This window comes from Prenolepis imparis, unplaced genomic scaffold, assembly GCF_030444845.1.
Source record: "Prenolepis imparis isolate NDT839.2.m4 unplaced genomic scaffold, iyPreImpa1.0 SCAF_4, whole genome shotgun sequence".
Classification (NCBI taxonomy): Eukaryota; Metazoa; Arthropoda; class Insecta; order Hymenoptera; family Formicidae; genus Prenolepis; species Prenolepis imparis.
Window position 1 is genome coordinate 12,627,325 of NW_028141162.1, and position 23,358 is coordinate 12,650,682.

The 23,358-nt window shown below is 33.9% G+C and overlaps 2 protein-coding genes and 2 long non-coding RNA genes across 4 annotated transcripts in view; 1 reads left to right on the forward strand and 3 right to left on the reverse strand.

Moving 5' to 3' along the window:
* LOC145935256 (uncharacterized) overlaps window positions 1-3,795 on the reverse strand; it is a 34,926-nt gene extending 31,131 nt beyond the window's left edge. The window contains exons 1-2 of the long non-coding RNA XR_014425180.1: window positions 3,464-3,795; window positions 1,089-1,227 (exon numbers count right to left, since the gene is read on the reverse strand). This is a non-coding gene — a long non-coding RNA (uncharacterized LOC145935256). The remainder of the gene's footprint in view (window positions 1-1,088; window positions 1,228-3,463) is intronic.
* A 347-nt stretch (window positions 3,796-4,142) lies between these two features.
* His2av (Histone H2A variant) lies at window positions 4,143-12,969 on the reverse strand. The gene is made up of 5 exons (XM_083036658.1): window positions 12,860-12,969; window positions 12,637-12,714; window positions 7,671-7,784; window positions 5,895-6,024; window positions 4,143-5,629 (listed from the first exon to the last, which is right to left on the reverse strand). The coding sequence occupies exons 1-5, from the start codon at window positions 12,860-12,862 to the stop codon at window positions 5,568-5,570; spliced, it is 387 nt and encodes a 128-aa protein (XP_082892784.1). The 5' UTR covers window positions 12,863-12,969; the 3' UTR covers window positions 4,143-5,567.
* On the forward strand, window positions 7,712-14,563 carry LOC145935377 (uncharacterized). The gene is made up of 3 exons (XR_014425211.1): window positions 7,712-7,873; window positions 13,291-13,469; window positions 14,425-14,563. It is a non-coding gene; the product is annotated as an uncharacterized LOC145935377 (long non-coding RNA).
* On the reverse strand, window positions 14,233-23,141 carry Sparc (secreted protein, acidic, cysteine-rich). Its single transcript, XM_083036651.1, has 6 exons — window positions 22,987-23,141; window positions 17,883-17,965; window positions 17,361-17,570; window positions 16,738-16,956; window positions 15,802-16,152; window positions 14,233-15,486 (listed from the first exon to the last, which is right to left on the reverse strand). The coding sequence occupies exons 2-6, from the start codon at window positions 17,955-17,957 to the stop codon at window positions 15,433-15,435; spliced, it is 909 nt and encodes a 302-aa protein (XP_082892777.1). The 5' UTR covers window positions 17,958-17,965; window positions 22,987-23,141; the 3' UTR covers window positions 14,233-15,432.
* Between the last annotated feature and the right edge of the window lie 217 nt (window positions 23,142-23,358).

Here is a 23,358-nt window from a genome sequence, read left to right on the forward strand (position 1 = left end):
ATTTAAAACTAAACAAAGAAAAAGTATATATAGATATGTACATATACATACATATAAATAATAATAATAAAATATATATATATTTATATATATTTCTCTTCATTTAATTTTAAATAGATTTTATTTCTCTCAACAGAATTTTAATTTATTTATTAATTCTAGAGATATTCACAATATCGATAATTAGTTGTGATGAAAACATTTCTGTTAAGAAAATATTAATTTTAATATGTATTTTTTTTTATTTGTTTATTTTCATACGTACTAGAATTTTTTCCACTCGCTTATGTAAGAAACTTGCTATTAACGGTAAAATAGTAACGATAGTATAGTACAAGAATAAGATATAGAGAGATAAGTCTCTATAATTCCTATATGGCCCCCCTAATTACACGATTTAATATTTAAAACGGATCTCTAAATTATATATTATTGAATATAATCATTTAGATAATTCTTGCTCAAAAATACAGAAACTGCATGGGATTCAGATCGCAAAATAATACTCATATAATCGCAAAAAATATATAGTTGAAATAATTCTCTATGCTTAAAACATTAATCCAAATATCTTTTTTCGGAGAAGAGAGGGAAGTGCGAATCCTCATAGATTAGACATTAAAGATATTATTAATAAATTATTACTAATAAATATTAATTTTTCTTATACTTTAATAAATATATTATTAGTAAATATTAATTTTCTCTATACTTCTTTCTACTACTTTATATCAGATAATTATTAGAATAAGAAATACGATCATGAAAATAAATTCGAAATCTTTGATCTAGCCTTTATGTATACATGCTGCTTCCGTACTCTTCTCCTGCATCTACCTATAGATCTGTTCGTTTCAATTGCTCTTTCTATTCTTTGCCTCTCTCTCTCTTTCTCTCACTCTTTTCCTTCTTCCTAAAACATTCAACTCAAATATAATTTTTCCATTTTAAATGCAAAAAATACAAGAAAGTGCAGCTAAAACGAACAAATTTTATTTTCTGAGCCTGAAGCGATAATATTTGCCGCATAGTTGCATCTGCAGCCCTCAAATGCTCGTTTTTTCTTTTGAAAAGGAAAAGGGACTCACCGAATGGCGACGACTCGTTCCGCGTGTCTGCCCGTCATTCTCGAAGAGTCCTGGGCAGGTCGTTCTGCGTGGGAAGAGTCACGACGAGCAGATCACTCCATGCCAGGAAATCCGAACGACGACGACGACGCGCACTAGCCTTCAAAGCAGAAGATGTCTCTCGCGAATTTTGCACGAACGGAAACGAAAGGCACACGGAAAGAGACTCCCGCCGATTCTTGCCGCGCGCGGAACACGAAATTTGACGTCACGATTTTCGTCGTCACACGTTGGCAATCCTCGCTCGAGTTATCGAAATTTAGCCGCGCGTCTATGAGAGCGCGCGCGAAATTTGAAAATTGCAAATTCAGATTTGCCCGATTAAACGCGACGTCGCGCTTCGCGAGTTTTTTTTTTTTACTAGTTTGCAGATATTTTACATATGTAAAATATCGATATTTTTCTATTGTTCACTATTATGATACATATATATATATATATATTTAAAGATGTACATACATATATATATCTAAAGAAAAAAAAGAATTAATCTTGTTTTTAATTTTATTTCTAATTTTATTTCTTGAGCTGAAAGATAAAGTTTTATTTATTCTCTCTCCAATTTATTGTGTGATATATTAGGCATCGTTAATAATAAGTGAAGATAATATAGCACTCGAGAGATTAAAGAGAATTAAAGAAATTACACTGATTGAGTTACTTGCTTTCAATTACGTTTCTAAAAGATCGAGTCAATAAAACGAAGACTTCGTGTACTTTGATTTACTCAATTCGTTACAAAGGCAATTGTAATTAAATTCCTTCCATCTGTGCTCCGATGCAACCATAATTACGCGCATATATGTGTTCGTTAATCCTTACCGCTGGGAATAATTAATAAATAATCATTTTAGTTTATAAACACAATTATGTAAATTGAATATAATCGATTATATAGAAAAATTGGCCATTACAATAGCAAAAGTATTTAAAAATAAATAAAAAAATAATTAATATCAAATATATTATTTATCTGTAAAAACTTTTTCACACAAGTAATAAAATTATCAGATATACGATAAAAAAATTATCTCACCGATGTAAAATATTTATCACAAAAATCAAACATAAAAAAGAACCTCACCTCAACTTTTTATAACTTTATTTTATAACTTGCTTTTTGTATTTATAAAATTCGATAAAAAATGCTTAATATATTTTTTATTAATTTATTATATTATTAATAATTACGCGTTATAGTTTTGCACAAAAAAATATTACCAATCGGCAATGTATGTGCATAGTTTTATGAGCAAGAAAAATTTTAAATATGAAAAAGTACTTTAATAACACAATTTATACGTTTAAGATTAGTAAAATCAAATTAATAATATTCTTCCTATCACAAGTAATCCTATCACGAGCTATTCTTTTTTCTTTTTTTTTCTTTGATTATAAATATATATTCTCTGGATAAAATTCAATCTTCACAAAATGTTAAGAAAATATTGAGAAGCTATAATAGTAAAATCTCCGCGTTATTGATAAAACATCTTTTAATAATATACAAGAATATATATAATGTAATTTAATATTATTACATTTTCTTTTACTTTTGCGTACAACTTTGATAACTGATTGTAAATCTCGAAAACATCGGTCAGAAACATCAATGTCAATAAAGTATTTTCTCAATGTAAACATAGAGTAAAAGGACTTATCTGTATGAGAAAGACACTTCTTCTTCCGCGTCCTCGAATCATTATATTAAAGTTTAAAAATTACACAATTTTCCGACACGATGAGCGATTCACTTGAATGATATTAACAGCGAATAAACAGAAACCGGCTTCAACGGATGCTTCGAGATAAAGTCCGACAATGCGAAACGAGCGAAAAGAAAGAAAGATTTTTGCTCGGACGGCAAAACTTTTCCTCGAACTCGAGAATTCTGTGAATTGTACGCGCGGCTAGCACCAATCGCGAGCGAGGATCGCCGGTAAGAGACAATCACGCGCGAACGGACGCGAACGTGCAACGACACGTAAACACCGGCAACTTCATACGACAGCAGCGAAGTAAGTCAGACAGAGACGCGGCAATCTTCAAGACGAGGAAGAATTTTCAAAAAAAAACTGCCTCGCGTAGAAGAATGAGACGCGCGTCTGTCATCCTCTACTCCTCCGTGTTGCACGAGATGTGTGCGGAGAGAAAGAGAGAGATATTCGCGTTCCTCCGGGATATTACACTCTCGTCCCTGCTCCACGCGATTTGTCACCGCGAGCCCGGATCGCACGGCTCGGCTCGTAACGGAACGGAACCCGGAGAAAGAGATACGCGTGTCTGTACGTGTTGTATTATGCCTGCGTATCGTACGATCGAACAAATTAACTCACCGGGAGGCGGCGGAATTTCCGAGAAACTCAGACCCGGGACGAGATCGTGATCGCGAACGTTTACGTTACACCAGCCCCGCTTGAGCAACCGACTCGACCGTACCCGTGAAAGGCGACTACCACTCTGAACTAAGCGCTGCGTCGCCGCGAGTGGGGGAGCTCGGCCTTTCCTCCCCCTCCCTCTGTCTCGCTCGCGCTCACCGAACACGCGCATGTTCTCTCCCTCCCACTACCTTGATCTAGCGGAGCTCGTCGAAAGAGCCGCCGGCGGGGACCTCCATAGCTTTAGACATTGCTCACCAGATGCCACTATTGAACGGCGTGTATCGATGACAACATAGAGATATATATATATATTTTGTATTTGTGTTTCAACTCTGATATTTATCGAGTGGAGAATTCAGGCTTATTTATAAAATTAAAATATATATGTACCTTATAGAGTTGTTTATACTTTCATTATCTTTCTCATTACTTTTGTAAGTTACGTTTTGTATAAATATTATACATATATTCGATAAAAACATGCACATGACATTTTTTAATATTCTTAATCTTTGTTCCTTTATTTCAATTACATTGAATTGTTTGTGAAAATAAATCATTTATCTCTTTTTTTCTTTTTACAGAAAAAATATAAATTATATTTTCCTAAACTAAGATTTTATATAAAATATCGTAGTAATTTATAGTTTTTTCAAGGAATATTTAGTAATAAAATTTATCTTTATTATGAAAAAATGAACGTTTTACATATGGCTGGTGTTTAATATACGGTGCGTTATTCCGTAAAGGTACAGTAAAAATTATGCTAAATCATACAGATAACGAAGAAGTGACAAACATCAAAATAAAAAAGAAAATGATTAAAGCAAAAATCAAATATCTTGAATCGTATTTCTATATCTATCTCAGATTATATTTTACAAGAGCTGAAGTGTCAGTCTTCGCTATTGTTAAGATTGTAATGTCCAAAGAATTTGTAATAGAATTAAACAATTTAAAGTTTAATTATTTTATCAAAGTGAAAGATTTGTTTAATTTTGCATGTTTGAGGCATAAAATGTTCGATGATTTTATCAATTATTACATGAGCTTTCTACATTTAACTAAAAACTCTTGGTACACTTTGAATCATAATTAAACTGTCAAAATTCTGGAATTGATTTTTATAATGACTGTATTGTGATTCTGACAGGAAAAACGCGCAAAAAACTTGTATACTAGTAAAAGAGCAAAGAAATTTTAAGATATTTAAATAGCAGTTCGAAGATTGAAAACTTTATCATATATTTCTATACACATTTGGCAAAATGTGGAGTCATTCGAGTCATAAACTCGGAAGTTACATGTGTAAACGTCCGCCTTGCATTTCTTTTTCTTTCTTTTTCTTTTTGCTGCTGTGATGAATCCGACGATAAGGAAATCTTTACTGCTTAATCCATATGTTGGAATATCGCACACTGGCGTGTTAAAATTTGTTTAAACGTTAAATAATAAACCAAATTACAACGTCGTACATTAATGTTTTTGTGAAGATAAATTGTCGAAAATGATACTTTGTTTAAAAACAAATTAACAAAACGTATCTTTGACAGTACGTGACGCAATTTAAAAACGATTTAAATGAAATAAAATTAAGCACAAATGATTCGGTAAAAGAATCGATAGCTTCGCGATATATCGTAAATAATTAAACATAGTAATTGAAGACGTTTTCACACGCCTTCTGATGCTTCCGCAGTGTTCGTAAATTGCAAACTGTACCAAAGACTGTCGTTATCTCGAGCAAGCCATGCTACAACGCATCGCTCGCAACACACTAAAAATTTCCTACTCTCGGTCTACAATTCTCCCTGTCTTGCCCATTTGTCAATTGTATGATGAACATTTGTCTTTTCTTTACTCTCATTTTTATCTATATTAAATTATATCAATATACTGTTTTATTTATATATCTATATATATCTCTATGTATATATCACGCCAGTCTCCTCATCGATTTAGTAACCTAGGTACACTTTGTCAACAAACACTGGATCAACTCTTCCATCCTCCCATTTGCCCACGAATCTTGAAATGTTCAATATCAATTATCGCTAAATTATGCTGGCTTCTGCGAACCCTTCTTGCCAATAAGCGATTTGTGGATATGTGGAATGACACCTATAATCAAATAAGAAACACGCATAAAATTTTTGCATTTTTATCAATGTAAATTATGTGAAGAAAAATATTAAAATTTTGTATAATAACTAAAATGTATACAAAAACTTTGATAACACAAGAGTACAAACTGCTACACTATATTATTACCTCAATTAATAATAAAATTAATAATTCTTAAAGTTATATATTGACAATTAAGTTACGCATTAATAATTAGTATAAATTATAGGTTATACAAAAACAATAATAATAAAAGAAATACCTCCTCCTGCAATAGTTGCTTTAATGAGACTATCTAATTCTTCATCACCACGTATGGCAAGTTGCAGATGTCTAGGTGTAATACGTTTGACTTTCAGATCCTTTGATGCATTTCCCGCCAATTCCAATACCTGAACAGAAAAAATTATAATTATTTAATAAAGTATTTCAACTTTCAAAGTTTAACAATAGAAACTTTGGAGCACGATCATATAATAACACATTTAAAAATAATATTAATTTCACTAACGCATATTACATATTATCTATTCAATTATGTATCCAACATCAGTCTTGCCTTAAATCTTGCATCGTTATAATAAATGCAAATTATTATACGTAAGACATTTAAAATTAATATTATTTTCACTAGTATGTTTATTCAGATTCAATTATATAACTGTTATTTTAAACTCTTGTGATATGAATACAAATTAAAGTTACTATTTTTGTAAGACAATTGATCGATTAATACATATTTATATATGTAATTTTTTTCTCTCTTTATATCATATTCTTTACTTTTATTTACATATAATGACGCAATAAATCTATTAAATTATTCAAAAATTTTATAGTTTGAAAGATTAGTAATTCTAAATATTTCAAAGCTTAACAAAAGAATTCTATCAGTTGAAAATAAAAGCAAAAATATCTGACAAACACAATCTCAAGCACAATATATATATCTAATATTTCTTTTTATTATTATATTCACTTTCTTTTCTTGCCTTTAATAATTATTCAAATAATTATCACAACTAACAAACAGGTTTACAATGTTAGCTAGTGTTATTTCTTTTACATAACAATATTTTTTAAAGAAACTCTCAAAGAGGTGTACAGATAAATAATGGAATAAAATTGTTAATGAATAAACAAAACATGTATATAATATATCGATAACAATTATAATCACATAAAAAATAAAAGAAAATAATAAATTATACAAATTATATATTGTTTGCTAAATAAAATAAACTTCTTGAAAATTTTAATCTCAATAAGCATGTAATGTCCTGATATTTTTAATTGACCATGAATTTCGTTTAAAAAAAAGCGGGAAAATAAGCCATGTTGTTTTGACGACTGCAATGCCCTCTGCATTCTGTGACGTTGCTGTTTATAACAGCTGTTCTCTATCGCATATCTACATTCTCTCTCTTTATTCATTATTCAGTCTTTCTTCCTCTTTTCGCGTTTTGCGCTGCCGCAAAGATTATTCGATATTTAATATTTAATTATTAAATATATTTATGTTCAATTAATTACATTACACACAGACGTAATACAATTATCGTAAATTTAAAAAAAACTTACATTTATATCAAATAAATTATTAAATGTAACTGTGGTGAGAAAAGAAATATATAATTTAATAATTAATGATTAGATATTAATAGCACTAATGTATTGCAACGCAATAACAATTGAAACAATTTTTCAACGCCGAACATGTTAAAGTTTCTTTTAATCTTCAATCTTATCCTTACATTTTGATCATCTATTTCATCGTTATCATTTTGTAATATGTATTTACTGTTCGCTCCTTACACACATTTCATTTCCCTTCTCTTAATAGCTCGTCATTTTTTGTAAATGTTTTTATATTTTTATTGTTACGTTATTATATTGATATATACTCAATCTCTCGCAGGATCTAATGGAGAGCTTTAGTTTCAATTTCAGAATCAATTACAATCTTTCTCGCATTTTCTCTTCTCTCTCCCCTCTTTCTCTTTCACTCACTCACACATACATACACACACTCACTTACCTCGGCCGTGAGGTATTCCAAAATGGCTGCGCTATACACTGCCGCAGTAGCGCCTACTCGACCATGACTCGTGGTTCTGTTTTTCAAATGCCTGTGAATTCTGCCCACTGGGAACTGCAATAAACCACTAAATTAGCTACGTTTTTTTTTTACTCCAGACACGAGTCAAATGAAACAAGAACGTATTCGTAATTGGACAGACGGTATATACAAACATATATACATATACATACATATATATATATTTTTAAAGACTGATGAAAAAAACTAACGTTACACTATGATACGCAGGAATGTACATAATACGTGTAGTGATACAAAAAGCTCGATCATACATCTGATTGAATTGTAAAATTGAAAATTCGCAAAACAAAGATATTCGTAGTTATAATAAATTTTATAATTTGATCAACAATTATTACGTTACATCATATTTTTCTCTCTTTCTTGAATATTATCAATAATACACGTAAAATATATTTGGTACCGAATTAGAAATTTTGCATTGTATCCAATCTATTTTGAGAGAGAGTTCTATCACAAAATAAATACTATTTATATAATTATCAATGACAGCATGGTAGATATGACATAACAAGAAAAAACGTATAAGAAATATTAGTTTTATATATGCATTTTATTCACAATGTTGCTGAACATTGAATTTGAATAACACACATTAAAGTAAATAAAAGACTTAAAACAATTTGAATAACGATAGAATAAATAAAAAGCAAACGTATTGTAAATACTGGCAATAAAGCAAAAATATTATAAATACTGACGTAATGAATAATAAATCTAATTAAATAAAATCGTGGAAAAAAAATTAACGAAGTTATATAGTAACATTCTGTGTATATAGAATATTTCTTGATTATATAGAAAGGATATAATATATAAAAACTCTGGATTAAATATAAAAATGACAAAAAATATATATATGTATGTATATAAATTTTATAAATCTTTTTAATTTATGTAAATTTCTTAACATTTATATTTTATTTGAATTTATAAAACTGCTTAAAAATTGTGAAATAATTTGTGATGCATTAGATATATTTAAAGATATGTGTTTAGGAGTAGGCAGATCATTTTAAGCGTTTCTTGGTAAAGTGAGCAGTCGTTCGTAACATGCTAAAAAACACCCTGTATATATCTAGCGAATAAACTATATAAATAATGTTTGATCCGAACGTAGTTCTCAGAGCAAACACTCTCAGCTAATATGTATTCACAATCATTGAGTTATAGAAGCAGTTTTTTCTCCAATACACAAGACGTTTCTCTAGATTTCTATGAATCTTTTAAGACTCCAAACAATTTATTTAAAAAAGGTATATTACAAATCACATTAAAAAATAATTAATAAATCTTTATATAAAGATTTAAAATATTTAATATTGATTCAATATTTTTTCCTACTGTCATCTTAAATATGCTAGTCTCAAAATCAATAATTTACTGTCGATTGACAACTTTTATGATCGGAAAATTTTATATTAAAATATTTTACACAAGTATATATATGTAGAATAATGAATAATATATGACAATATGATGAGCGATAATATAATATTAATCAATGAGGGATATTCTTCGTGTGTGATACAATCGATATACGAGAGCAGAAATTAGTATTTCATTATCTATATCAATATGAATAACGACGTTAATAGTTGGGATTAATTACTTCGAAATTTTTTTATCGAAATTTTAATTCACGCCCGGTGTCCTCGCGTGTCTTAATTCGCCACTGACGATGCGTCTAGTGACTTCTGCCGGAACTTGTACCGACGACGTCGTCGTCCACGAGCCGAATGTTTTTCGGACGAGATTTACGCACGCGTCTACTATCCGTCCACGCGACATCCGGTCATCGGTCACGGCGTCAGCAGCTCTCGACGAGGTTGAATATCGAGCGATAAACGATGACATGGATTTCCGCGACACGTTCCGCGAGACGGCGAGCCCGGGATCGTCGTCCAGCCTCATCGAAACTCGTCGTCGTCGACCCGGGTTCCGTTTTCGCGGAAATAACGCGCCAACGCACACATTCCGCCTCGTCATTTCGGTATCTCGCGTCGCTTTGTGTCTGTGCTATATTTCTCCGACGAGAGCAGGAATTTTCCACTCCCTCGCCGAAAACGCGCGCGAATATCGGACCTCATCTCGTTCTCACGCTACGAATATCGAGCGGTTACGATTTGGCTCTCTCTCTCTCTCTCTCTTCCGCCTCTGCTTCTATCCGTTTCTCTCCCTCCTTCTCTCGCGCACTACAGCTTTTGGCACGAAGTTTCGTCATCCGATGTACGCCCAGAGACGCGTTTGAGAGAATCTCGCTCTAAAGGCGCATCCCGATCGTTGCTCTAAAATTCCGTTCGTGGATTCTCTCTCGCGCGTCGATTGCATGACACTCTCGTAAATGCCTGCTTTCCCCTCTCCCCTCCTTTCTCCCCTAGGCATGGTCGATATTGTTGCACAATAATTTTGTCACCGCTGATACCGAGTACATACACGATCGACATGTCGAAATATCGCGCTTCCATGAAATATATATAAGACTGAGATCGATGAAAATAAGAATCTGAAGCGTCTATCTAGCAGCCGAGAAAATTAAAAAATTAATCAAAATTTGAATTTTATACATAATTGTATCATTTTTTATTCGTCCACATTTATCAGATCGTATCACACGAGCATACGTTTTCTTTATTATTCTAATCATAATACATTTAACTTCGAGATAAGATTAAGACACGATATAGTCCACAAAAGTAGTTAAAAATTTTTTTATCTTCCAAGCACACACTAAACATACCCGTGTTTTCACAAAGGTATCATTCAATGAATCACATCGTGTAACAAAAATATTTAGCTGTCAATTGAAGCTCTTCTAATATGATTAATTTCTGCACGTCCTGTACATATGTATGTTTCAAAATACGATCGAAGCATAATTAATTTGTCTGACGTTCGTCGGCGAAATGTCTCGGAAGATATCTTGTAGACATGCTGATCTCTTTCCGGATACGAACTATATCTCCAAGTAATCTTATTTGCCAAATATTATTAGCGACGAAATTATCGCGCAGTAATATCGACTCGTAACGTAGGTGCCCGCCACTTCAGGTCCCTATTCACATGCCGCATTTAGCGCTAAATCAGCTAAATGTAGCCGTGCTGTGATCTTCGTAGACAAAGAATGTTGGACTGCGTTTTTATGTCAAATGTGGAAGGTGGACGTGTGGATTTTGTTCATCGATGTGGACATGGAAAAGACGGACATTCAATTACCATTCGAAGGACAGATTGTGCTTTACTTTAATTTACTAAGAAACCTTAATTAACTAAGAATTTTAATCACGACGGTGGAAACGACACATGATAACGTATCAGAAACAAAATTAATTGTTGTAATTCTCTCTCCTCACAAATAACGATAACGCTAATTCCTAGACATGTATTATTCCATTTCTTTTATCAACCGAAGGGAAATATTTAAATATTTAAAAGTACTCGGATTTCTATTAAACCAGTTTCAATTAAATCAAACGGAGAATGTATAAATCTAAAATTCCAAAATTATTAAAAAGCATTTAACTTTGCGGCTGCTAACTTTTATTACGAGCAAACTTGATGAAATGATTAAATATTAATATTTAATTATCCAGTAATCTATATTGCAATCGCGTAATAATTTACAATAATTGTAAATTAAGTAAAAAATCGCGTTCACTTGAATTTGTGTGGTGAAGAAAGGTTTATCAGGTTTGGAAAAAAAATAATATCTTTTTCGCTAGATATGACTGCTTTCGAACACGTTCTGTATTATGTAAGAACTTCGATTTCATTCGATGGAGTTTTGCCACACGTATCATCGAAATATATTAGTGTAAAATTGCATTTCGCGTCGAATGGCAGGGGGAATAAGGGAGAGCAAGAGAGGGAAGGAATATTCCTGTTCGACGAGGCGTACGAATTTTATTACAGAGCGATAATAATCTAAAAATTCGCGATGCCTCTTATGTGCGTTTAATATGATGAACCACGAGCCGATCGATGAGATAATTACGATTAAAACGACGCGCGATTGACGAATGGATAGACCGAAGAGCCGTTCGAATTTGCACTTCTCGCGCCTCGTCGATTCGATCCGACCGCCAAATCGTATTAAATAATTCCGTGTAATCGGCACGAGGTGATTAAGTCGATGGATAAATGCCGGTGCACGCGATGGTCGTTATCTATATATTCTCGAATATCGTCGCGATGAACGTAAACACGGTACACAAATATTTAAAAAAAAGAAAAAAAAAAGAAGCCGGCGTCCAGTGTATCGATGACAACCGCAGGGACGGAAACAACAAACGCGAACGGAAACGACGCCTCGCTCGCGTCGCTCGTCTGAGACGGAGCTTCCGATTGTACACAAAAGTCGAATTGGCGCGATCGCGACGAGAAATAACATTTTTGCGCGGCAAAAATTGATCGGCGATTTACAGCGCGTCGCCGAGGTCGCCGAAGAGTCTGCTAATCGTCGCCGAAACGATCCCGGGGAACGAGTAATTTTAATCGAAGAGGCCGGTCTCTCCCGGCTCTCTCACTCGCGCGTTTGAAAACGGTCGCTCGCCGCACGCGACATATTCGAAAAATAAACCGTCTCCGCACGCTCGCTTCTCGAAGCTTCGACGTGACGCGTGTAAAGCGAGAAACGCGGCGACGTATCCGGGCGAGCAGCGAGACGCCGAGAAGCTCGTTGCCGGTCGCGAGTGCCTAGAGTCGGCCGGGATTTTTCGCGCCAACCATGATGATTTAACCTGTAAAGCCGTGCGCGAGAGAGAGAAGAAGAAACCGTTAATCGGTCGAGTACGCGCGAGCGACGAAGAGCACGAGCGTGTTTGCTCCGAATCGATTCCGCCGAGCCGTAACAACACGTTCGACGTCTCACGTAACGACTCACCTGCAGGCCGGCCCTAGCCGAGCGCGAGACCGCCTTCGCCTTCGCCTTGCCCGAGTCCTTGCCCGCCTTACCGCCAGCCTGTTCGGACACAAAAATCACGGTTAATTTGCGAGCTGCAGCCGCGAAACTCCGTCAGTGCACGGGGCAGGGTCCGCCGCGCGCGGGGACGTCGACGGCGGTCGCGGATGGCCGTCGCGCGCGTCAAAAACACGCGGATACTCACCATTGCGCGACGTGGATATTCGGCACACACACAGCACGAAAGACTTGCGAGCAGTCACGAACGACGCCGTCTAAACGCGACGAGCCCGCCAAATGCGCTTGGCGCTACTGACGCGTCCCGCGGTCGCATCACGTGACCGAGCGCCAGCCAATGGGAGCCGAGCGGCGAGCGAACCGAGCGCCGTCTGGCGGCGCACTCGACGAGTTCGCGAGTCTGCCTGTATAAGCATAGACTATGGAGTTACTATAGATAGACATGCGCGCTTCTATTGTGAAAACGAATGGACGACATTAGTGAAAAAGAACGATAGAGAGTCGAATCCTCTCTTTCTCTCCCGATTACTCGAAAATATATTTGATTTTCTATTATTCTGTCTCTTTTCTGACTTTTCTATTCTGTTATTCTCTCTGATACTGATTTCTTGCATCCAGTGAAAACGCATAATCTATGTATAAACATGAGTCTATGGCGAAGACGTTTCCGGCCAAGACTCGTGCGCGTCACGCGTACTTATATGCGTGAACAATTCCTGGTCGTCTCGTCGTTCGTCGTTATATGCTCGTCGATAAGATACGACGGGTCGTATGAATAAAAATGAAGTAAAAACAAGGTAGAGTATACTTACTGTAATTCGTTTATGTATCTCGATATAAAAAACTGGGTAAATCAAGCCGTATATTTATTGTTGATGACTTTTTCGACGTTACGCGTTACAAGCGTACGTATTGTGAAATGTACTACTATAATAATTGCCAACTTCATCCTTTATGTATATGTACTTTTATATATATATATATAATTTTATATTAGAAATAGATTTCGATATATATATACACACTCTCTTTTTACAATATCGAAATCTATTTCTAATGTTTGGATATATAAATTGAAAACAATTTTTTACTATTATTAAAACAGGTGTTCCAATCTCATTACAAATAACAAAAAGCTGTCTTTACACATTTAATGTGACTAAGTGAATAATATTGACTCACAATAATATATAAAAAGATTCTAATATAAAATATATGTTTACAAAACTTTATTTGACAAATATTATTTCTTGCAATAATATTCATTAATAGAGCTATATATGGTATACGTTAATTTAAAAAATATATTTTCATATATTAATAACAGAAATATCTTAATTTTGAAAAATAATAAATCGAAATGCAACACAATATATAGATCATAGAGAAATATATTGTTAGAATATTCTATGATATATGGTTTAATTACATTTCTTTAAACGGATTAAATTACATATTTGTTACAACAAAAAAAGAATAAGGAAGAATAATAAATTTATAAAGAACGAAAATCTAGAATATATGTGCATCACGATATTGCGTGAAAATAAAAAGCGGACAAACGGTAATTATTGCTCTTTATTGGCATTTAAAAAGGCACTGATTTTATACAAAAATTTTGTATATAGAAAATATATATTGCTACGGAGTAAACATGAAAATGAGATACTAGAAGGAGCGCGAACGCGAATTTTTATATTAATTAAACCTTGTGATCTAACGCGTGATCTAATTTCGTAATATATATTTCAGAACAGTATACATTCTCTCGGAAGACGGAACATTCTCTCTGGTTCTCGGAAGGAGAATTAATTTCTACGATCAATTTTATGGATCTATTGTTGGACGGCGAAACGGACAATTAATAACATGGCGAGGCGATCATAAAATGGTGAGTAAATATTATGTAATTCGTACTATTCAAATATCTCGATTTGTCGATAAAAAGTCCAATAGTCCACTTATATTTATTTTTAACTTTACAGTCGCATGACTATTTCTCGAAAAATTTTCTCTTCTTTTAAATGACAAATTCTATTTATTATAATTTACTTATCATTTACGTTCTATTTATACGTTTATAATTGAGAGATACATCTTCCCTTTATCCGAATTCAAATTCTCCAAATTATTTCTAAATCGAATCCTTTGTATTTCTCCGCCTGGAAAGAGCGAATATCTGCTCTTGCATGGTTTAGTTGTACGTACACCTTGAATCGTATAGTTCCTTCGACTTGAATTCGAATTAATTGAATCATGCGACTGTAAGTATCGAGATGCATCAACGTTCGATTGCATATTGGAATTTGAATTCTCCCTGTATATCTGCGTAAATCGATTGTATAATTGCGAATTGCATCAATCCGCAACGATGAGGCTTATATTATTGAGGAGCGCAGTTGAAGCAGTTCGATTGTTGGTTGCTTGGCATATATGTAACGAGGGGACCAAGGTATATCGGCATCGCGACGATGCCTCGTCGCGCGGTATCGACTCGTCGATGCGTGCGGACCTGCGTGCTACTGCATCCGCACATGCGTGTTTGCGACGATTTTTCCCGCCATTTTTATCCATCCTCCCTGCCATGTCCTGCCCTGCCCTGCCCTGCCCTTTCCTTTCCTGCACGTCACCTGCGCCCTTTGCGCCTTCCTTGACCGTTTGCCCGTCCTGCTATTGTGTTCCGTATCTATTCTGTCTCGTACTGTCGCTCGCGCTCGTCTTTCTCGTATCCTTCTCCGAGGAGAAGGATTCAGCATTTCTCTAATGCTCATGATTCGCCTCGGCTAACTCATCGCATTTGTCATCTATGTCGTCCTGAAATTATAATTATTCATGCTGTCAGAATTAATTATATCACGCAATGTCAGAAAAATCTTGTCGAAGGATAATAATTTTACATAATTCTACCTAATACAGATGCCCGATTAATCTGATTTTTTAATATTTCTATATATCATCATTAATATCATTACTATTTAGAATTGCATTAAAGAATATTTTATTTAGAAAATAAACAGAAATATTGCACATGTGAATGGAGAGTTTATGTAAAAAATGTTTGACACATTGTGTAATAAAATATTCTTTCTCGTTTAGGAGGAAATAGTCAGGAGAAAAAGATATAAATACCTCGTTGAGCTCTAGACATTTGCCCCACTCGATCAGCGTAATCTTATGATCGTTGTCGGTGTCGCAGGAGTCAAGGAAGGGTGCGATGCAATGTTCGAGGGCCATTAAAGGTGCCCTGATCGGGAAGAGCTCGTGCCTGGACACCGTTCGATCGTGCGGATGTCCGTCCAGGTCGCACCATTTCCAAATAGCCGCGTTCGCCCAACGCAATGTGTGATTGGTTTCGGCCTCGCGTTGCATCTTCAGATAATGCGATGGCAATTCTTGACGATCCGCCAAATCGCGCATGATATTGAACAACCAGTCGCGCATTCGTCTGGGAAAATCAACCCTGTCCTCTTCCTTGCACATCTGCGCGCATCGACAAACAAATTTAACATTTATAAAGTGATCTGAAAAGCATTTTGAAAAGATTTCGAGAGAATCGATAAAAATTTTATCTCTAAATAATTTTTTAATCTTAAATCTATGAGGGCGAATACGTCGGTTAGTAAAAACATTGTTTACGTAATCATAGCAATCATTGCAACATTATTTTGCTGTATAAAAGTAATAGATAATAATAGATAAATAGATCATATATCATATTGATAAATCGGAGCGTGTTCGTTGTATCGAGAAACAAATATTTGGAAAAAAGAAATAACGAAACATTTGAATTTGAAAAATCTCTGGCTTTTTCTTTTTCAATCAAGAAAAAAAACAAATGTTTGTTTATAAAAATAGATAGATGCACAAACAAATATTTTTTTTCTATAGAATACAAATTCGTAAAAGTGTGATTTTTTGTTTAACAAAATTTTGTTCCTAGAAAAATACGGTTTTTGAAAAGCGATATAGATATTTTTCCAAAAGACTAAAATAATTGAGGTTTCAGTTTCCCATTTACAATTAACGGTATGAAAAGCGTCATACCTGTAACGGAATAATACTTACGGGCATCTGTCGACATTCGCCATAATACTCGATGTGAACATGTTGATAGTCGGGACCCCTACACCTGGCGTCACCGGTATCGCAAAAGCAACGTGCTTGATAGACCTCACAGTCGCTGCCGAAGGTCTCATTATAATTGGTGCAGACCTTGCGGCGCGGATCGACCTCCTGGTTACAGAGTTCCACGCAAATGCACTCGGCCGTTCCCTTCTCCGTATTCTAAAATAAAATCGAAGAAATTCCACAAAACATTCTCCTTTTTATTATATCGTCTATCGCATAAAAAGAATATTAAATTCTTACAGGGTATTGAAATATTAAGAGATGCACTCTTTCTGATTCCTTACATTTTATTTATTTTTGCATTTTTGCTTCATTGAATATTAAACGTTGGAGATGATAAAAAAAGATCTGATGAAAGATCACAAATAAACTCAAGTGAGAGCTTCGAGATTTTTTAAGAATCTTAAAGATTAAAAAATTTAATTTAGGATAAATTATCTAGGACAAATATTTTTAAGCTAATTATTCGCAACACGCATGAATCAATCTTTATTGTTTGCCATATGTTGTATGGCAATTATATTAGAATTTGTATAAAAAATATTTTCTTTTCGACGAACCTTGCAAACGCGACCAGCGCCGCAGTGTTTGTCCAGGCACGGGTCTGCCTGGAGCTGCTGCTTCGATCCAGCCTCGTTTCTACCATTTTCGAGAGTGACCTCAGCGTCCTCCGCCTCCTCGGCTATTTCATCAGCTTCCAGCATGTTCATGATCTCATCTTGCACAGGTACCTCCGTTGTAGTCGTACGATGTCGATATTTCCGTCTGCGCTGAGAATCGATACAGATTAAATTCGATTAAATTGCCCTTTCTCTCTCTTGTATTTTTTATATTTTAAACAATAGAAGATAGTCCAATAATTTTATATATAACCAATATTCTCTTCTTTTTATAGAGTATTGTATTTTAAATAATTTATACGTAACACACGGGGGAAAAATTGTTGGAAGAATTTGAAAGACGAGAATTCAATTTAATTATTACATCTTTGAATTAAAATTTTTTTTTGCATGCGACTTTGTGACAAAATTGAAAAGATTTTATGATAATTGATTAAACGTGTCGTTGAACGATAGTAATACCTGTTGGGCAGACACGTCCACTATCAGGACCGCCAGGACCAACGCGACCAACAGTAGCTGCAGCTTCACCCGCATTGCGATTTCTATGACAAATTGATATCGATGAATATGCGCGATGCATCTCCCTTAAATTAATGAATATAGAGTAGAGAAGATGATCTCAGTCTTAAAGTTTAATAGCTTCTGGAATGCAAAATCGTATCAGTTATCGCTACAAAACGGAGAGCTAAAAAACTAACTCTTCTATTTTTTTAAGTACGATCCCGACTTGAGTTATCAAGGTCTCATTCCTCTTCTAGCTGACTCAGAGTAATTTATCAAAAAAATTTCCGATAGCCTTCGAATTCTGCACATTTCAATACCGTGAAAAATAAAAAAATTCAGATTTTTCTCGGAATAGATCCAAGCCTCGGTGTCGAAACGGGTTAATATCCCTGGGCTAAATCGGGTGCAAGCGAGTCTGAATGTGTAAATAAATCAACCATCCATTTCTCGCGTCCATTGCTTTATTACCACGACGTTCTCAATTGACGTTGGCACGAAAGACGAGAGAGAGTGAGTCGTTCGAAAAATCTACTTAAGTCGACTGCGTAACGCGAACACGCATGCACGCACGCACCGATGAACGCGGGTCAACCCGAGACCAACGATAAATCTTGTGGACCTTAATAGGAGCAACGAAGCGATAACCTAGATATATATATATATATATTTAAAAATCAAGAATCGCGTTTCACAGAGATACATCCGGACGAGCGGATCTCGAGCGCGCTTTTAATCCGCGCGACTTCGTTCCTTCATTCTCGTCACCTTTTGCGGATGCATATGACATAATAATCGGTCACGATGTCGCCTCATTATTGCATTTTAACGACGACGAAGGACGCACGCGGTATAACGTCAGCAATCGCATGCTGCCTTCGTCAGCGATGAAATTTGAACATGATCGAATTCGCTTTATATCTCAATCATGTGATTGTAAAATCTTTAACTTAATAAGAAACATATTTAATATTTGAATGTTACATGATTATTATCTATAAGATGAGCAATACTTCTGAATTTATAAATTAAAACAGATACCATTAATGTTACTTATATAAAATTTTTTTTTTTTTGCCTAGTTGTCATGTTGTTTTCAATCATATTTTTTATTTTAATATAAATAAAATGACAATTATATAAAGAGAAAGAGAAAAAGAGCGATGACAGATTCAACGCACACATGTGAAATATTTACAAAAAACTTACGATGTATACATGTCGTTGGAACGTAAATATCTCGCGATGATACCATGTATCAGTGTTCGGTTAATAAAACACAAGCGTTTCCGAGTCGTCCATGAGTTAAACACATTACGTTCACTGTCGAGCTTTAATTCTGCCTAATTGCATTTGAGATGTCTATGGTTTGTTAAGTTAATGTTGGATTAGTTCATGAATTTTGTAGTCAAAAGACAATTTGTGCTACGTTTTTTCATTTCTCTGGCATGAAAAAGACCATAGATATAATAAGTATAATTATGTTATGTTATGAGAGGGTAATTACCACAATTCACGAATAATTGGTGGAAATTCCAAATCCGTGCTTATCCGATGTAATTTTCATTAAATAATGATCGTCATTTATAGAAAATTAATTCTCTCTAAAATAACATTTTTTATTGAGAAAAAAAATTAATGTAAAAAGAAGCAACATGTTGATATTCGATTGTGCATAATTACTTTCGAGAGAATTTCTATCCAAAATGCAAACACATCCTTATATTTCAATGTATAAATAAAAAAGTGAATATATATTAATTATATTCAGGTTTTAATACATCAAATCATAAAGAAATGATAAATGAGAACTGGCCATTGGATTAATAATTGATGTCGTAATGTGTACATCCAGAAAGACTGCTAATCTTATCAAAACAGTCACAACTTTCCGCGAAAAATTGCGTAATACTTTATTTCGGTGGCTATTAATACGCAACTTATATAGACTGAATGAGAGAAGGGTTACGTCTTTTCCACGCGGAGATGAAGCTGGATGCTGATTCGCGACCGCTCGACATCATCTCGTCGTTGCAGCGCGTTCGCGGTGTGTCGCGCGGTTCTCCGGAAAGCGTAATGATCGTACACGCAATGTGCGTAGGAATCGCACGCGTGGCACATGGCCCCTTTTTTTATCTTAACGTGGGCGAATCGTTTGCGTGGGCGGACGAAAGACGAACGAGAATTTTATTTTAACGAATAAGCTACATCTCGAATATTACTTAACTTCATATTATTTAAATTATTTATATGGAAATAACTGGAATTAATGATTCGTGCTACCAATAGGATCTGTAATACGCCGATTGATCAATGTGCGCACAGAGATTTTCGCAATTTTAATTAGAGTACAATGCAAAATTAATTTTAATTAAAATACAATGCAATAAATGATCTAATGATAAAACAGATGAAACGCAAAGTACAATTTATTTCAATACGGATTGTAATGAAAAGCAAATCAATATGTGTATGAATATACCTACATACATATATAATTTTGGAATATAATAATAAATAATGTCTCAATTAAAATCGATACATGCGTGAATAAATTAATATGGAACAAATGTATTACTTTCTGAAAAAAAATAAATATATATACATATTCCTATATCTATATCCGTATATATATACATATATACATATATACATATAGAGAAGAGAGAGAAGAGAAATATAGAGCGAATTGATTTTATTAATAAAGAGTAATGTATAGATTAAAAAATGTGGATGAATGTATCAATGTAAAATGAAATAATATAGAAGCTAGTATGTTGTAGTAGTAAGATGCTGGAAATACGTTGTTTTCAACATTTCATCCACTTAGGTCAACCATTACGCCCACGAAACATATAATCCTATAAAGCTTGGAACATCAGGAACTTGTCTTTCCCATGTTCAAGTGTTAGCTCCACCAACGCGGAATTAAAAGTTAATTAGTTTGCTGACGAATTATTCGAGCTGAATGCGTTGATTCAATTCATTTAATTGCTCGTCCAAGTCGTCGTTATTTGCTCATCGAGGAAGTTTATACACAAATTAATATTAATATGAATTATGTGTATGTAGAACATATAAGAAACTGTATAGGATATATAGACAGAAAGAATTTTCTCTTATTGTTAGAATTTATCCTGAAAATGGTAATCGTGGGACATGGTATGGAAAGAATTTTATGAGAATTTCTCTGATTAATATTTATCACAGTAAAAAATAATATCTATCACAGTAAAAAATAATATCTATCACAATAAAATAGAAAATATGTTTGATTAATTTTACTATATAGTTTAGTAAAATTAATCAAACATTTTTTTATATTTTATTGTGACAGATTGTGATAAATATTAATCAGAGAAATTCTCATAAAATTCTTCCCATATCATATTGTCTCACGATTATCATAATTTTCAGAGTAAATTCTAAGAGAAAATTCTCTCTATGTATAATATAAAACCTAATGAAAATTATTCAAATGCATTTCTACGAAGTTATTCTGGAAAAACAGAGCTGTAAAAATTTATTGCAAGATTGTGTAATGTGATGATACGTAATTTAATCAAATTTTCACAGAATCCAGGAATTATCTGATCTATGATACTCAAGATTTTAAATCTTATTACTCATTTTTTAATCTTGTTTTTCAAAGGAATGATATATATCTGTGCATTTTCTTCAAAGGAATAAATTTGAAAAAAGAGTACGTTTGCAAGCTTTTTATCGATCTTACAATTAATCTTGAATACCATGAAAAGAGGTCGAATGATTGTGTGTATGTGAGTGTTACTATAGTTCGAAGTTACAAAATCACAGAAAGACGATTAGTATTCTATTTTAAATTCTATTCTATTTTAAATCTATATTAATAGAAAATTGTGAATATCGTATTTTACGCTATCTTTCATATACAAATTAATTTTCTTATTTATAACTCTATATTATAAGTGCATTATTTTAATGAGTGAGTTAAGCATTACATAAACTATAAATGCATACGCGAGACTTTTCATTAACAATTATAATAATATAGCATCTTTCTTTTCTGGGTCTCCGTATAATAAGAGTATCTCAATGAACAAAGGATGTTGGATTTCCGTCTGAGAAAGGATACGATTTCCGAATAATATAAAATAGGAGATAAGTTAGTTGTGACTACGCCTGATATAAAACGTATTCATCGTATACAGTTTTATAACTGACTCATACTAATACTATGTTTATGAGACGCTTTCGCCGCAGTAATTAATTTAAAATATATTATTTTCGTTTCAATCAATTTATTTGTGTGTAATTCGGAATGTGAATTATGTATCTTTATTTATTTATTTATTTATGAATTTATAAATAAATTGGCGCGCGCGATAAGAAAGTTTAACAGAAATTTAGTTTCTAAAAGTTTTTAAAGTTAAAGAAATTTCGTTAGAAATTGAAAAATCCTGAAATTATCTGTAAAAAGGGTCTTTTATGACGGTCCTTTATGTATATATCTATAAATTCTGACCGTAGAAGCAATCCACTGTCAGTCTATTCATTTCCATGAGTGTCTACGTGCAATTTTTCTAATTCTAACAAAACGTCCAGGTACCTGCGTTATTTGATTTATTTGATACGGTGTCCCCTATATACCATAAGTCTGACACATGTATTTTATTACTTTTACTTTTAAAGTTGTAAATATTACTATTATTATGTTCTATAGATTAATAACGATCGAATTAGTTCGAAATATTTCTTGATAGCTCTTCGTGTTTTAACATATAGAAGTATATCTTTTTTATAATATAAAAAGCAAATTTAACTATCAAAGAATTGGACAGATTAATTAATTTATTAGATATGAAAATTTTAGATACGAAATGATATTTCAAATTGTAAAAATACTGATAATATCCGCAAGATATCGTACAGTAAATAAACATGCATTTGGATATAAATGATCTATTATATTAATTAATTAACACAAATAACAACAGTGATAAAAAATATATCAATATAGAAACCGCACGATAGAAGTCAAGATAAGATCTTGACAAGACGAAAAGTCACAAGTCGATCGTACCTCGCGTTGGCTTTCCTCACGAACCGCTTTTTCTGTCGTTCACCCGGGGCTTTTCTTTCTCAAGAAGGATCGAGAAACAGCCCTCCAAATCGGCCGCTGGACCGTTACTGACTGCGCCAGAAGCCAGAACCAGAGGCGCGTCGCAGCATCGCGTCGAGTTGTCCGGAGCGCGCGGTCAGAGAGGAGAGATGATCTCATCTCCTGCGTGCATTTTTTCTTTCTTCCTACACCCTCGTCTGATCTTTCCGCCGCGCGTATGCTTTGCTGTCACTCTTATGCATCCGTCTTACGCAATGTGCGTACGACTCGCGCATAACAATTGTCTCCGCAAAATTTTTACTTTCTTCTTCCAACTCGATACCGATATTCGCG